Here is a 17,972-nt window from a genome sequence, read left to right on the forward strand (position 1 = left end):
TAGCACCTTTAAGGTGAATAGCACAATCATATGATGAAGATAATTAGGGTGATTCATATTGCAGGTGTCCCGGGCCCTTACCGCTGCCACTCGGAGCTCCCAGTCCTTCTTATCGTCAGATAAAACGTCTCTGATCTTCGTCATGGCCTCTTCCACCTCTCTGTTGGAGTAAAGCTGGAGGAGACAAGGACATTCACATTCAAATTCAAAAAACTTTATTGACTTTCACATAATGACAGAAATGTGCCTTCAGCTTGAGGCCCACAACATAAATACAACATTAGACTCAAATAAAATCCCACGAATATAACGGTTAAAGGTGAAGTCAGTGATTCTGGAGAATGCTCTTGTTGTTGTTGTGAATATCTCCTCATGCTCCGCTATCTGTCTGTACTGTGTGTGCTAAAAAAAATCCAGTTTGTATACACAGTTTACAGAGCCTAGGCTGTTTATTAAAACTGAATTTTTTTAACCAAAATGTTTATTCTCCTCAAACATATGCCTATAAACAGAAAAAACAAGAGACACTGAACATTTGGAGTGGTCTCTTATTTTTTTCCAGAGCTGAAAATGTAAATTTATAAAACCTTGTACCTGCACGGTGGGAACGTCCTCAAAGGCCTGGATGAAATCCTCTTCATCCACAGCTCCAGCAGCAGACCCATCTCTCCCTGAAAGGACATTTATACAACAAATAAAAGTTATTTCTATTATTTCATGATATATCCTTACTTCATACTCACACTGGTAAAGCCCTAAATCAACCATTAAATGATCCATGTATAGATAGCTACACACAGGGTCAGAGTATCTTTCAACTTTCCAATCACAAAGTTTTAATAAAAATCAAACAATAAGTGTTTAAATTACAAAAAAGAATTGTATAACTGATCAATCTGTGTTTTTGTATTTAGAGGAGTAATTACTATAAACAGTCGGACAAATCCTCCTTAAACTAATGCAATGAGAACATAATCAATCATATGAAGATTGATGATGATTAAGATCATTATTTTTCAAATTATTTTCTTTTTTAATAGTTTTAATTTCATTCTTTAGGTCAAGGTTCAAGGTTCAACTCTATGGGGAGATTGGTCTTGGGCCCAGTGCATCATTGCTTTCATAACGTACACAGAGAGCACAACGGAACAAAAACAAACAGACAAACCAACATTTTAGCATTGACAACCTCAAGCTGGATACACTTAAATTGCACTTTGCTGTATTGCATAGAAATCTACAGTATGGGGATGAAGTGCATGTGTTAATATATTGTATTGCACATTGCCCTTTTGCACTACAATTTATGGATAAAGTAGATAGATTGTATAGCGATTATAAGGAATACAAGAAGCTAATATAATAAATATTATTTTTTGAGCTGTGGAAAAGGGGTAGGATTAAATAAGTGCATACTTCTTCCAACTCCTTTTCAGGCATATCAATATATGTACATTTTTATGAAATTATTTAAACATAATTTTTGTTTATTGTATTTTCATGCTTTTTATTTTGTTTTGTATTTTTGATATGTCTGAAATAAATTTTATCGATCAATCAAGTGCTATGTGCTAAAGTGCTAACCTATTCAGTAGCATTATCTGTGTATGTGAGTGAATGTAGTGTGGTGGTTCTGACCTGCAGACTTGGAGCTGTTTGCGGTGCTGTTGCCATGACGTCTGAAGGAGCCCATGCTCACGGCCTTCCTCCCCGACTGAGACGCTCCTTTGGACGACACCGACTCATCTTCATCAAAGGTTTTGTCTGGAAGAGAAAAACAAGCAGGTTTTTTTAACTCCATTTTTGTAGTTTTTAATGCAAGTTATGAAGTTTTTATTCTGGAGAATGCTTGTTGTTGTCAAAATCACTTTTTGTCAAAATCAGTGAATATCTCCTCATGATCACTACCTTCCGTACTTTATGTGAGCTGAAAAAAAAAGCTGGTGGTAATAGTATACACAGCCTAGGCCTTGTAAACGGGTATGTAAACAAAGGATATGTCAACAGAGGGGGCTCACAGTAGATAGCAACATTCCCGTTTTCAGAGCTTTGGCTGTGTATTGACACAGGATTTTTTTCTTCAGTGCACACACAGTACAGGTACTGATTTTGACAACAAGTGTTCTCTAGAATCACTGACTGCACCTTTAAATTTTTTTATTAATTCCCACTGGCGTAAACATCTTAAATAAAAGGTAATGAGCCACTCTACACACACACATTGTAATCTTTTTAAATATATTTTTTTAGATATTTTGATTCTGTTTTTAGGAACACAGTTAGCATATTTATTGAGCCACATCTAAAATGATTTTCTGTCACGATAAACAATACAGTTTTCTAAATCTGTAATGGAAGAGCAAGTCGACATTTCTTAAGCATTTTTTAACTTTTAGCTGACACACAACCAGAGGGCATAACTCAGATTCCTACATGGGGAGCACAACGAGCTAACCATGGCACAATGCCCCGAACATTAACTCAACAATTAGTCCTCTGTTCCTGGACAACAAAGCGCTCACTGTGCCTTAGCCAAAGCAGAAATCATGATTCTCTCAGTTTAAAATTAAGTTTTGACTCCAAATAACGATTCTGACATTGAAAAGTAAATTAAGATAAAATAAGATGTTTCTAGGTTTTGCTTTATGCTGTAATAATTTAGTCGGATGCCAGAACATTACAGTTACAGAGTGAAAACACAGACGAGTCGAAGGTTCGGAGTATTTGCTGCTGTTATCTATGTCATCAATTTGGGGTTTTAGTCAAATAAAATAAAACGCATTTAGAGGTCACACACACACACACACACACACACACACACACACACACACACACACACACACACACACACACACACACACACACACACACACACACACACACACACACACACACACACACACACACACACACACACACACACACACACACACACACACACACATATATTATTCATACATCTGACATTTTACAGACTAAGCAATAAGCATTTTAAAAAATGTTAAATGATTGACCGACAGTCACAAAGAGCCTTTCAAACATGTAGTTTGAAAAGAAAAGGCTTCAGTAAATGTTTGTATTTGTGCAAATTCTGCTTGAGTTAGAAGTTACAGCTGAAAATTAAGTGTATTATCTTAAAGGTGTAGTCAGTGATTCTGGAGAACGCTTGTTGTCAAAATCACTATTTGTCAAAATCAGTGAATTTCTCCTCATGATCCGCTACACAGCTTAGGCTCCGTAAACGGGCATGTTAGCTAGCTACAGTGGCCAATTGTTTACATACCATATCTTGTAGTGGCTTTAAATGTACATTCATGAAAACTTTTGTGTGTTTTTCTACTGCTAAAAGAGACACAAGCCGGTGGGATATAATGTCTCCTGTGGCAGAGACATGTGAGCAGCAATCAATCCTCCTTCATTATTCAAACACACACACACACACACAAAAACACGCACAGAAATGCATGCGTGCACGCACACACACACACACACACACACACACACTGACACACGCACACACAATAAATACATGCACAGAGACAGAGACACACACACACACACACACACACACTGGCTCTCAGCCAACACATCCATCATGTACTGTCCTGGTGCAGTTTTTCTCTCCCTGCAGGATCGAAGCCAAAGCTTCATCTCAACATCAACAGAAGGAAATCCCTTTAACACTCTGAGCACTAAGCTGCTGTTTTGGATCATTTGTGTTTCGTCTGGATTAATGATGTAATAAAGATTGTATAACATCAACCCTGTAATGCACAGTCAAGCTATGGACCATAGTTTTACCTCAGGACAATCTGGGCTATAAGAATATTGGTGCTGAAGTGATGTCAAAATAGTGATGGGGCCAGAAAATGCTAAATAAAAAGCAAAGATGAATCCAGCCTTTAGCATCAAAGCAAACGACAATAAACAAACAATAAACGATTATGGATAAAATATGGACGAAAAGTTTATCAATAGTGTATCTAAGAGTATGGATTAATTGCACTAAGTCCCTGAAAACATGCACAAGTTCCAGGCTTAAATGAGTGTTTTTACTACGCCAGCCGTTGTTCCTGAGTGAGCGTACCCATGACAAAGACAATAAGAAAAACTATATAAATACAGCATTCTTTGCACTGATGGTTTTGTTTGCTGTTACATGTAATTTATGATCATCAGAGGAAAAATTAGACTGTTTCAGAAATATTTAAAAGTTCCTCATGGCACCTTTAATTTACCAGAACTACACAGAACAGTTTAATCTGAATATTAATAAGCAAAGACACAGTGTGAAGCATTTCAGTTGAAGGGTGACCTTGGTAGACCCAGTTTTTCACACCACCTCTGACAGACCCCCAACCTGAGCCACCAGGCGGGCACACACACACACACACGCAGGTCCTGAGTGCTACGAGAAAACACACACACACACACACACACTTTCTTTCTCGAGGTAAACCAGTAGAAGAGCCAGAAGAATTCCCCTTTGATTTACAGCTGCTGCCGTCGTCACAAACACAAACACAGACAGACAGACAGACAGACAGACAGACAGACAGACAGACAGGCAGACAGACAGACAGACAGACAGACAGACAGACAGGCAGACAGACAGACAGACAGACAGACAGACAGACAGACAGACAGAACATACACAATATTTCGCGCTGTAAACCATTAGAAATAGCAGGAGCTTACAGGAGCAGATCCGCCTGCAGACCAGTTTCCTCAGCATGCCTCCCCCCTCCCCTACCAACCTCCATACGATCTCTACCTCCGTTTATAATCCGCTGCTCGTCTGTAAACTGCTATGGTACACACACACGGGACGGACCAATGGGAGGGGTCGATCAGGGGACAACCCCCCCCCGACACACACACACACAGCTACAACGTCATCATGACTCAGGGGAGAGACACCGTCTCCTTTAAAGGTGGAGTCAGTGATTGTGGAGAACGCTTGTTGTCTAAATCACTTTTTGTCAAAATCAGTGAATATCTCCTCATGATCCACTACCTGTCTGTACTGTGTGCTGAAATAAAATAAAGTGTTAAAACACAGCCTAGGCTAAGGGGGCGCCCTTAGCTCAGTTGGTAGGGCGTCCCCCCCATGGGCCTCGGCCAGCAGCAGACCCGGGTTCGATTCCAGCCCGCGGTCGTTCTCTGCATGTCACTCCCTTCTCTGCCCCATTTCAACTCTGTCTCTACACTATCAATAAAGATAACGGAAACGGTTTATTTATTTTTTCATGTATTCAATTAGACAGAAAATGACAATAAAGAAGCTTGAAGCCTGTAATTGGTCACAAGCTTCCCTCCTGGCAGGTTGTCTGACAGCTGATCGCTCTGATTCAAATCCACAAAATGAGCCTCAAAGTCGGGTAGAAAGCACCGGAGCGTGGGAGAGGAACCAGCCTTCCACACTGCTCACTTTGAATCCATCAGCTGGTTTTCACTCACAGAAAGTTAAACCCAGCGTATTATTGTTTTCACTGTCTGCAGGCAAAAGTACAGTTTTTTTTTCAAGCACTGGTAAATTTTTTGAATTGTATTCCCTAAAGGAGACAATAAAGTATATCATAACGTAATACAGAATTATCTTCTGTGTTTTTGTTGTTTAAAGTGTTGTTGTTGCCGTCATATTAGTGATTGTAAAAATGTACTGAAAGGTCAAACATGTACTTGGACATTTTTTTTTCAAGCACTGGTTATATTGGAGAATTTTGTTTTATTTATATTCCATAACATGTCTTCTTTCATGCTAGTATGAATCAAAGGTCCAAAATGTACATTCAGGTGTTTATTTGACTCAATCTTGTCTATTTGCGTCTGTATATTTTTCCTATACAACCATCTTTAACGGACATTATCTAAACTTTAGGTTTTTTTAATACTGTGAACCACTTCTGATGTACATCCAGGTTTTTTCTTAGCAGTAGAATCAACAACTGAAACATTTCTTGGGCTCTTCTTGGGATTTTTCTGAGCTCCTGCACCAGTGTCAGGAGGGGCGACACCAGTTTGTAAACGCTGCCATACTGAGAAATACAGAGAGAGTTTTGTGGAGCTGATAGGCTAAATCACCTTTGTGTCAACTCGTTTGGCGATGGCCTGAAAGTAACAGAAATTGATTTTACATGAAAAAAGTTATGCACTATAGCTTTAATTTCTTATTTTTTTCCTCACACGTTTGGAATAAACAACTCAATCTAATCTAACCTAAACTATATGTTTGTTTTTTATATTGCTAGGGTCAACCATTCAATCAGCGACCGACCCATCTCTCTCTCTGCACTGTGTTCATTAATTCAGGAGCATTTCAAACTGTGCAGCTCAAGTCCCTGCTGTGCAGTGAAACCTCATTACCTCGCTATGTGACGCACACAGACGGCTACATGGGTTTAGAGGCACAAAACTTTCCCAATACTCAGCGCTACATCTGTATTCTAAACCCTAAAACTGTGTCAAGAATAGTGCCAAATAATAATCATTAAAAGGTAAATAGACCACTAGGCTTTATTTTAACTATAAGACCCACCAGTCATGACGGTTATCATTCTAGAAAAACAAGAAACACGGACCAGAACACAGGTGGAACAAAAGTGAAAGTTTTCCTCAAATTCTAACGAGCGTATAAAGTATTTAAGACGCAATAGATCATGTAACACAGGAGCCGAACATGAGGATCATACGCACCAAAGAGTTCCACTTACGTGTGGCATTCAGGCTCCTAATTATGGCAACAGTGCAATTGTAAAATCATATTACTAATAATAATAGTATGTTTTACATTACATTACATTTTATTTAGCTGACTTTTTTAACGACTTCCAATAAGTGCATTCAACCTGGTATAAAGAAGGTATAAACTCAGAATCACGTCAGTACTATAGCTTGAAACAAACTAAACTACAAAGTGCCACAAGTAAGTGCTACATGTAGGTGTAACAAGTGCTTTTTTTTCCTATTTTTTTTGCGTTTGTAAGTATCATCTTCCTAGTCAAAGTGCAGTCTGAAGAGATGTGTTTTAAATCCTGCGCTTTTCAAGGTACTCAAAGACACTTAACAATCAAATCAGTAGAAAGGCAAATAACATTAAAACAGGTGTAGCAATAAAGCCAACACACAATAAACAAAAGCTAAAAAAAGTATATTAAAAGTAAGTGAATAGCTTAAAAACAGCTTAATAATGATCTCACATTAAACCTAGAGGTATTTCTAACCGGTCTATTACTTTGACAACAAGCTTTCTTTCTGCATTAGTTAGAGTTACCTTACTGTGTGAGACGATACCAGCCGTGCCTTGTTCTACTGCCTGTCCGCCTGCCTGCCTGCCTTCTCCCTTTCCCCTCAAAAGAGTCATGTGACACAACAGCTGACATTCCTAAAAAATAAGAGCGCAGGGCATGCCCGAGGATAGACCATGACCCTGCCTATTCCAAATTGCATGTTTTCTATTCCACATACAGTACAAGGGAAAGAAATGTGTCTGAAATTGACCTTGAAATTCATTTAACAGTGGATTTTAATGCCCCAACGAAATAGAGAATTATTTTGGCGGGATATTAACTGTATAGGCATTTACAAAGCGAGTATCGAAAATGGACAGCTAGGCATCCGTAGTATTTTCACACACACACACACACACACACACACACACACACACACACACACACACACACACACACACACACACACACACACACACACACACACACACACACACACACACACACACACACACACACACACACACACACACAGAAGTCAACTCAACTTGGTAAATCATTTTTCTTGGGCATAGAATCAGTGAATGAATACTTATCCTCGATTGCATCCTTTTAAATTGTATGTAAGTGCAGAGATTGCATTCAATTTCTTTCAAAGTGGTGTTAAAAAGGTCTTAAAAAGCCTTAAATAGTCTAGAGAAGAATCTCAATTTTGACCAGTGCTTGAAAAAAACAATGTTTTATTGCCTGCAGTGTCGTTTCAAATAAAGGACAGATTATTTGATGGGTACATGCAGTTTGTGAAGGGGTGTCACATGTTGTAGTCTGTGGGCGACACTCAACAACAAACTAACAAACTAACAGACAGACAAACAACGCTGCTGTTACAACCAGAAACATTATGGGATGGTGACGAGCAAACACACAAGCACACACGCACGCACACACACACACACGCGCACACACACACAAACAGACCCAGACACAGACACATCCACATCCACACACCCACACAATTCTCTTAAAAATGAAATCTTACCTGACACAGGTGATAGGATCATGTTCCCGGATCTTTGGACTTCGTCAAATTTACTGAAGATGACGTTTAGACTGTGTAGAGAGAAGAGGGCATCAATATCTATAAACAACATTTTCTATTTTGCATAAATTAATGTCTGTTACATTCAAGTCATCGCTAAACAAGTTGACACAAAGTTGATTAAGCCTATCAGCTCCACAAAACTCTCTCTGTATTTCTCAGTATGGCAGCATTTACAAACTGATGTCGCAGCATGATCCCTCTTTAATCCACAATAAGTGTGTTCGTATCATAATGGCTAAAAATGGGTGTAACAGAGGAAGAGACGCCTTAAAAAACTGAATAAATAGTTGAAAATGTTGAAAATTCCCTGCAGCCCTGACACAGACCCTGTGTTCCAAATCACATACTCTTTCTTTTTTCTATTCTACAAACTACAGCTGATCATAAAAAGTACGTAGTTAGGATGCAGTATGCTACAATTGGGACATACTTTTACTTATTTATTTTATCATAACATTGCGCCTTGATCTTGCTTCTTGCTTTTATATCCGTTGCATCCCCCAGTTGTTTACATACGGAGGCTCCGTCGATGTGACGTCACTTCAGGTGCACACTGGATTGTGGGTCAGAATCGCCCAAATAGCATACTGATTTCAACACTAAAAATCTCGGCTGGATCTACTAAACATCCGGGGATTTTTAAGCATGGTAAATCTGACCAAAAATAATTGGGACAAACTAAATATTTTTTCTACCATACTAAATAGCAGAGAGTATGGGGATTGGAACGCATCCTAAGTTTATTTCGTCATGCGTTTTTCCAGCAGCTCTTGAACGCACCGTGACTGCGGCAGACCCTTCTTCCCCAGGTCCATCCTCACACGCTCTCCAACATGGCGGTAAATCTCCACCAGGCAGTTCATGGCTCCGTCACGAACCTAGAGGGTCCACGATGAAAAATGATATTCAACAGTCATTTAGGTATGTTATCTCTGTGAAAACATTCGCTGTTATTGGGATACTTGTAGATTAAATTACACTTTCTGTCAAAGATTCTGGAGAACGCTTGTTGTCAAAATCACTTTTTTTGTCAAAATCAGTGAATATCTCCTCATGATCCGCTACCTGTCCATACTGTGTGTGTGCTGAAACAAGTTCCGGTGTACACATAAATACACATCCTAGGCTCTGTAAACTGGTATGTAAACAAAGGCGGCCCATCGTAGCTAGAAAAATGGCTAATTCTATTTTCCTCTGACAGACAAAAGGAACAATGTGATAAATTTGGAGACAATGTGTTTGTAAAGCTCTAGAAGACATGTACGAGTTTGTGTTTTTCTGTGTTTTGTCGTCAGGAAGGGAAGTTCATGGGCACGGTTTCCTTCCACTGATGATGGACGTCAGCAGCCAATCAGGAGAAAATAAACTCACAGGCAATTTCAGTATTTTATGACCAACAACTGCTTAAAGGTGCAGTGTGTAGAATGTATTGGCATTTCTCAGAACAGACTTGGTTGAAATGGAATATAATATCCATAAGAATGCTTTAATTAGTGGCACAAAAATGTCAACACAGAGATCTTTGGTGGTGTGTTCTGTAAAGTTAGACAGACAGACAGACAGACAGACAGACAGACAGACAGACAGACAGACACACACAGTCTATGGTTGTACCTGGCTTGTGGGATCTCCCAGGAGGTTACAGATGTGAGGAACGATCTTACTGAGCGTCAGACTCTGAGATCCAAACCTGGAGAAACAAACACAACATCAACATGAACTTTTGGGCGTGAAAGCACATTTATTGAGGGGGAGGGGGAGGGGTTGTTGGTGGTTAGAACATATTAAGGTGTTTTTTTTTATTGTGTGTAATGTAGAAATCCTGTTTAAAGGTGCACTATGCCGTTTCAGAGGAGGGGGATTTGTTTACATTCACGGAGCCTGCAGTAAGTTTACAAAAAAAAATTTCCTCTACATGTAGTTCTTAATATTGAATAATTCTACCATCATAAATCAATACAGAATTATTTTGAGGAACCTGGAACCAAATGTGGGACTAGAATATGTTTGTAAACCAAACTGTGGGCCCTGCTGCTGTAAACAACAACCGTTAACAATAACTTTTCAGGAAGCTTTCTAACTTCAAACAGTGTTCCAGGGATCACATTTTACTATGAGGAAAGTTTGTTTATTAAGTTATGAGAATATACCTAAGAAAATGTTCACTTCTCTGACACACCCAAAGTTACACACTGCACCTTTAACATGACATTTCACTCACACATTCAGGGTTGAGATGAGACAGAGGCAAAGTCCTTCTCTGGTCCTGTTGTTCTTGTGCTTGAAGCCGCCCATCATCCGCTCCCACACGTACTGAAAAACAACAAAACTTTTATTTAATACGTTAAAAAAAGATATTTTCGGTACCAAACAAACTCACAAATATAAACTAGATGTGAGCGATATTGACAACAAATAATATCTCAATATTTTGGGGGAATTTGTCGATAACTACAAGTGATGATATTTTGCATCCCTGAGAAATAAATATTTTAAATACCCTAAAAAATTGTAAAAGCCTTGTATTTCTAGTTAGTTAAATAAGCAAAACTCTAAAGTAAATCTCTCTATCTCTCTCTGTCTATGTCTCTCCCTCTCTCTCTCTCTCTGTCTATGTCTCTCCCTCTCTCTCTCTGTCTCTCTCTCTCACACTGCTGTAAAAAAATCACCGATCGTCCCTTTATAGAAATGTTTTAATTTTTTCCCCCCACAATGACTGACATACTTGCAGTTGTCATTTCACACATTCTTAAATCAACCATCAGATATGTTATAATAGAAAGTATACTGCACCCTCCCACTCTAACCATGTTGAAAGTCAAACTTAAAGTGTTTTATTGTCAGTTCTGATATGTGCAAGACATACATCAGATCGAAATAGCGTTTATCACTGGCCCACGGTGCAATAGGAACGATAAAGAAATAGTAGTAGCCTATAAGATAAACATAACCTAAACAATATTTACATTATATCAATTCTAAATACTGCTTATACTAAGTAGTGCAATGGATTGTTTTGTACAATATAAAACAGTGTATAAACTAGAATAGAAAGTAAAACGTAGATTAGCACCTGTGGGTTAGCTGCCTGGTCCATGATCTTCAGCAGCAAAGCTTGGTCCTGGTCTCTCACTTGGTCCTTCGCGTCTCCCAAACGATCCATCAGACTGGGCAGAACTGAACAGAGAAAATTAGATTTTATTATTATTATAAATATATATAAAGTATTTTTTTAAAGATGATTTTTTTTGGCATTTTTATTGGATAGTTTGAGGAGACAAAGATGAAATGGGGAAGAGAGGGGAATGACATGCATCAATTTATTTTTTTATTTTTTTATTCCCGGTAAAGGGTTTTTACTGGGAGTTTTTTCTCAGCCGAGCTAAGGGTGTAAGGGCAGGGTGTCATATTGTATCATATCATATTGTATGAAATGTAAAGCCCATTGAGACAAATGTGTTCGTGATTTTGGGCTATACAAATAAAACTGATTTGATTTGATTTGATTCAGAGAATGACGAGAAGTACTATATGTATATTCACTGATTGTGTGGACCTGGAGAATCATAATAAAAAGAGAATTTCAAAAAAATGAAATAAAATGATCTCACCTGTTCCAACCTGCGTCCTGAACTTCTCCTGCAGTTTGGTGACTAGCGCTGATAGAATGTCCATCCCCAGCAGAACCACCTGGGAACAGGAAAAATAGGAAAAAAATCAAATACACAACAATGAAAATCTATTTACGTACTATACTAATATATATATTATATACTTTGCTGTATCAGTATTGTATATCTTAACATGATCTGGACTGGTAAGAACGTTTTAATTAAAATTTTACTTTGCCATTTCCTTTTTATTTCCACTGTCTTAAATTGGATGACTTGTGATATGTGCCTCTATGTGCTTTTCCCATATGTATAAAAATTTAAAAAATCAAATACACAACGATTAACAGTGTTGTGTAGCAGTGAACTCCATGTAATGAAACTATCAGTTTAACTCCATTTTGCGGTCGCTTGCTGCTTGTTCAAATACATTCATATTTACATAGTGATTCAAGTTGTTAAATTACTTTTTGCCTTTTTTCTGGAGTTAACCACTCAAACTACACACATTTTTGGGCCCTAAAATGAAAGGAATGAACTGCTTTTTGAATGAGACCATTGCTTCTCTAACTGAACCCCCATTGACGAGCGCCAGATAATAGGAAATCCAGATTTTTTTTTCCAACCAAAATGTGACATTCCTCGTAATTGAGTCATTGTGAAAAGTCCAGATGGGACTGTTTTATTAAGGACAGGAGACACAGACAGACACAGACACAGACACAGACACACACACACCTATTCAACATCACATGGGAAAATGTTTTCTTATTGTTATTAATCTTTGTTATTTATGAACAAATTTTATTTAAATGTTATTTTTTTAGTTTTATGTATGACCTGTGAAGAACTAATTCGCAATTTTTAGTTTCTGGAAAAAACAGACTTTTTTTGCAACATATTTAGTAATAATTTCATATCACATGTACATTGACAATTTGATTTTTTTTTTTTAAATACTTTTTCTAAACAAACTGAATGTACTCTAGTCTATCCACTGTCAACTCATTGGGAGTTTAAAAAAAGACACCCTGAAAAAAAAAAAAAAAGCAATCCAAACACTGCCAACTACAGCATGAGTCGAGAGCCGCAGCACAGCCAATGCATTTGAATGGGGACTGCAAAGGATTCTGGGTAATTGAAGCAAACCAAGAGCTTTTCATTGAAAACGAACAGAAAAAAATAAAAATTTATAGTTTTTTGTGTAAAAACCAACATATAAGGACGTAATCTTTCATTTTATGTGTTAAAACCTGGACTTTTAAGAAAACCATGAGTGAAGCCAGTGTCAGTGTTTTACAGACAGCCCTCAGCAGCTTCTCACATATCTTTCCTTGTCTTGGGGTGGATTGGGAGACTCAATGAACGTATAGTGAGAGTTTCCCTGCTAACACCATAACCAACACATAAGCATCACCTGGGCCACGTGCTCAGGCTATGATGCAATTTTTGGAACATCTCTCTGAAAATGTTGAGAGATATCTTACGTGAAGTGAAATAATTAAAATAGCTAATCTGATGCCATCAGCTGGACGTTCATGAGTATTACAGCCACACTGATTTGAATGAGGTAATGTTGTGTGTTTAACGTTTAAATATGCATCTTATACCTGTTTTTAAACCATTACGTTGATGTCGGTTTATAATACCTCTGATAATATAATGTGTTATCGAAGGGGTTTAACATTTAAGGGAAGAAACTGCAGGTGAAAAGGGGGAAAAAAATGTAACTTCTAGATATCATCATGAAACTTTACCAGTTGATCACTGACATTAAAACTATTATTGTTTGAAGTACCGTTTTTAAATATCTATCCATCTAATTAATAATCTGTTTATTAACATCTCTTTAAAAAACTAAAATCTAGATGCTGGATAAAGCCAGAGTTGAAATCATGATTACATTTTTTTAAGATATTAGAGTCCAAAGTTTTTACAGAATATATTTTGAATACAGCCTTTTTTTCATTTTATAAATCCAAATATACTTTGTACAGTTCTTAAAAATGCATTTTTAGTATGTTGTTAAGAAGAAAATGTATCATAAATCAGACAATTAACAACATATGAACAAATCCTTCTGTAATAAACTTCATAAGCCAATATATTGTTTGTAGAAAAAACTATCAATCAATTGAAAGAAATATTGACCAGTTGCAGCCCTCTTTAGATCTACAGGGAATGTAAACGTTTACTATCAGACGCTGCCATAAAGATGTCTGGATGGTACACTAACTGCTCTCCTCCAATTAATTAACAAGAGCCATTAGATTAACACACACACACAAACACAGACATGCACACACACACACACACACACACACACACACACACACACACACACACACACACACACACACACACACACACACACACACACACACACACACACACACACACACACACACACACACACACACACACACACACACACACACACACACACACACACACACACACACACACACACACACACACACACACACGTTAGAGCCCAGGCTGGCAGGAAGTTCAGTAAAAGTCCCTCCCTCTCTCCACAGAGAAAAGGAAACTGGGCTAATGGTGCTGGTAAATTAAGCTCACAGCCACCAGCATTGACACATTTCACCTCGTCCCCAATAAAACGCCTGCAGATATCAATAAGTGATTGACTCTGTGTGTGTGTGTGTGTGTGTGTGTGTGTGTGTGTGTGTGTGTGTGTGTGTGTGTGTGTGTGTGTGTGTGTGTGTGTGTGTGTGTGTGTGTGTGTGTGGAGCAGCCAATATCGTAATATTCTTTATTTTTTTTTCATGTAATAAAAACTAATAATTTGTAACATCAACACATTTCTGAGCCAATAAAGGTGGACCATAATGTCGTAAGTTATTACACTATTTGGCCTTGAAAATCAGTAGCAACGTAGTAACTGGGGAGAGAGGGGAATGACATGCAGAGAACGACCCGGGCTGGACTCTAACCCGGGTCTGCTATGAAGAGGACTGAGACTCTATGGGGGGAGGGGAGAGGGCTTTAACCACTACACTACGAGCCCCCCCCGCCCTCCATGCTGCTTACCTTGTAGTTGCTGGAGTTGACCCAGGAGCTTGCCACTGCGTCCACCATTCTGTCCAACATGCTGCTGTCGAGCTCCAGCCGCTGTGGAGATCTGTCCTGCTGGTCCAGGATCAGATCTATGATCTCCTGCCCGACCAGGAGCCTCTTGCCCAGGTCTTTATGCAGCACCTGCTCCAACAGATACTCCATGCTCACTGCCTCCTCTTCTGTCATGGCTGTAAGATATGATGAGAGATAATGCTTTATTAGATGGATGGATGGATGGATGGATGGATGGATGGATGGCTAGATAGATAGATAGATAGATAGATAGATAGATAGATAGATAGATAGATAGATAGATAGATAGATAGATAGATAGATAGATAGATAGATAGATAGATAGATAGATAGATAGATAGATAGATTTGTAAAAGCAGGTCTGAGATTTGTATTTGGTTCAAGGGTTGACTGGTGAAAAGTGCCTTAGTCTACTGTTATTACATTTTGGAAACACATAACTGTGGATTGAAGGGAACAAACCTTAAGGTACAAGCACACTTCCAACGGGCCCCTTTCACCTCAGGTTTTCTCTCTGCACCAAAATGTCTGGAATGTTCCCCGGAGCTCCTGTTTAGACGGCAGGTGTAATCTGGAGTGAGAGGCCGAGAGGAGCACCATAACATCCCGCAGTGGACCGGCTCAACTTCATTCTCCTGCAACCAAATCTGACAAGAACAAATGGGCAAAAGTTTACAAATGCTGCAAAACAAAGTAGTATGGAGTGGACACAAGTTTAGACATTAACTGCTTACTTTAACTACAACTTCTACTTGTGATATATATATTTTTTCCCCGCCATGTTTATTGTTGTTTAAAAAAAAACAAAAAAAAAACAGACATTTGCACCATCTTAATCAACAAATTAAGTAATTACATTCTAAAAAAAAATATTTAAAAAGTATAATAATATATATATAAAAATAAAATTTTGGTATATTTAGATTTGAGATATCTCACTGTAACTGTTTTAGCTGATTTGCTCTTCAAGTAGTAATCACATTTTTTTTCTTTATTTTATCCTCATTTTTGTGCATTTAACCTTTAGTTACATCTGTGTTATCTTTGATTATTTTGTGTAACCTATTGCTTTGTACCTAAACCAGCTACAACATTTAAATTGTTTTGTTTTTCTCCTTAAAATAATTAATATTTCATGAAGAGTTCACATCCTATCACTCTTGGCTTTATTGATAGTTTACCAACCCACTTATAGATTATTCATAGAACATTTTAAGAGGCTACTTAAAGGTTGCCATGTTGTGAAAATCCCATGATGAGACAGACAGTGAGATAGATAGATAGATAGATAGATAGATAGATAGATAGATAGATAGATAGATAGATAGATAGATAGATAGATAGATAGATAGATAGATAGATAGATACACAGCCTTCTTAATCGCGTTGTTCACTTTCTTTGATGCTGTTCCCCCTACAGAAAATTCCATCACTCTCCACAACAGACTAATATAATATTTACAGCATCTTGTTGCACACATTGAATGGCCCGAGTCTCCCATCTCTACATTTAACACACCTCGCCACTAAACTGTCACAAACAGTGAGATCAGCTGCCTAAACTAACTAGCTTTACGCCTCTCAAATTTCACGTGAACATTATCAGCTCAAAACACTTTATTTCGCTGTTAGCTTTCTCCTGCTAGCTTCTTCATTAGCTCGCTACTAGCAAGCTTTTATCACAGAGAAATGAAGCTAGTGTTAGCTCAATGGGCTAAATTAACACGTTAAGTTACCAAGGGCAACGTAGGAGCGACCGTTAGCCCTGCCGTTACTCACCTGTCTAAGCAGCGTTGTTGATAAATGAGTTATTATAATAAACCAGAGACCGGTCGGACCAGAGTCACTCACCGGATGGACCGAGCAGTCGTTCCCTGGAAGAAAAAAAAAAGTCCTCCTAAGTGGCGACGCTACCGTTACTTTACACCACACTCCGACAGTTTGCGGTATTTTAAAACTACTTTCAGGCTTTTGAAATCCACAACGTGTGTAATATTGCAGACAGATAATCACAGCTCATTCATTGTCAATAGGAATAAAGACGACTAAATGTTTTTGTTTTTTTTGCCATAGTAAATCACAACATGTCCCACAGCAGACGCCGTAGACAGTTGAGACAGTCCCATGGCAGTTACGCCGAGTTCTACCGAGGGATTCCGAGTTCTGACGAGTTCCACCCGAGTGATTCCGAGATAGATAGATAGATAGATAGATAGATAGATAGATAGATAGATAGATAGATAGATAGATAGATAGATAGATAGATAGATAGATAGATAGATAGATAGATAGATAGATAGATAGATAGATAGATAGATAGATAGATAGATAGATAGATAGATAGATAGATAGATAGATAGATAGATAGATAGATAGATAGATAGATAGATAGATAGATAGATAGATAGATAGATAGATAGATAGATAGATAGATAGATAGATAGATAGATAGATAGATAGATAGATAGATAGATAGATAGATAGATAGATAGATAGATAGATAGATAGATAGATAGATAGATAGATAGATAGATAGATAGATAGATAGATAGATAGATAGATAGATAGATAGATAGATAGATAGATAGATAGATAGATAGATAGATAGATAGATAGATAGATAGATAGATAGATAGATAGATACATTTCAAACATGTCTGCTTTCAGCCTATCAAAAGTGAATACATTTAATATTTTTGGATTGTTTACATTAAATAGCTTTCTTTACTTTTTTTAAATAATTTTCATTGATGTTTTTCTTCATATTATTGTTGTTATTATTATTATTCCATTTAGTTTGACAGGGCTGTTGTCTGTATTTTAATCTTAGGACCTCAGGAAAATGGTGATCCTAAATGAGTCATATCAAATCAATGAAAAACTTACCCTTGAGGACAGGTCCAGTGTGTGTGTGTG

At 37.8% G+C, this 17,972-nt stretch overlaps 1 protein-coding gene across 3 annotated transcripts in view; it reads right to left on the bottom strand.

Moving 5' to 3' along the window:
* Positions 1 to 16,988, bottom strand: part of LOC307269974 (CLIP-associating protein 1-B-like) — a 45,150-nt gene extending 28,162 nt beyond the window's left edge. For 2 of the 3 annotated variants that reach the window (XM_080053080.1, XM_080053078.1), the window contains exons 1-12: positions 16,836 to 16,909; positions 15,519 to 15,703; positions 14,997 to 15,211; positions 11,943 to 12,021; positions 11,405 to 11,508; positions 10,553 to 10,644; positions 9,946 to 10,021; positions 9,112 to 9,209; positions 8,269 to 8,339; positions 1,639 to 1,764; positions 595 to 671; positions 82 to 174 (exon numbers count right to left, since the gene is read on the bottom strand). In XM_080053080.1, coding sequence (XP_079909206.1) covers positions 82 to 174; positions 595 to 671; positions 1,639 to 1,764; positions 8,269 to 8,339; positions 9,112 to 9,209; positions 9,946 to 10,021; positions 10,553 to 10,644; positions 11,405 to 11,508; positions 11,943 to 12,021; positions 14,997 to 15,209 — 1,029 coding nt within the window. In that variant the 5' untranslated portion in view covers positions 15,210 to 15,211; positions 15,519 to 15,703; positions 16,836 to 16,909. Of the gene's footprint in view, positions 1 to 81; positions 175 to 594; positions 672 to 1,638; positions 1,765 to 8,268; positions 8,340 to 9,111; positions 9,210 to 9,945; positions 10,022 to 10,552; positions 10,645 to 11,404; positions 11,509 to 11,942; positions 12,022 to 14,996; positions 15,212 to 15,518; positions 15,704 to 16,835 lie in introns of all 3 variants that reach the window. The other variant, XM_080053079.1, reaches the window with a different exon arrangement.
* Between the last annotated feature and the right edge of the window lie 984 nt (positions 16,989 to 17,972).

This window comes from Ammodytes marinus (assembly GCF_949987685.1).
Source record: "Ammodytes marinus genome assembly, chromosome: 24".
Classification (NCBI taxonomy): Eukaryota; Metazoa; Chordata; class Actinopteri; order Uranoscopiformes; family Ammodytidae; genus Ammodytes; species Ammodytes marinus.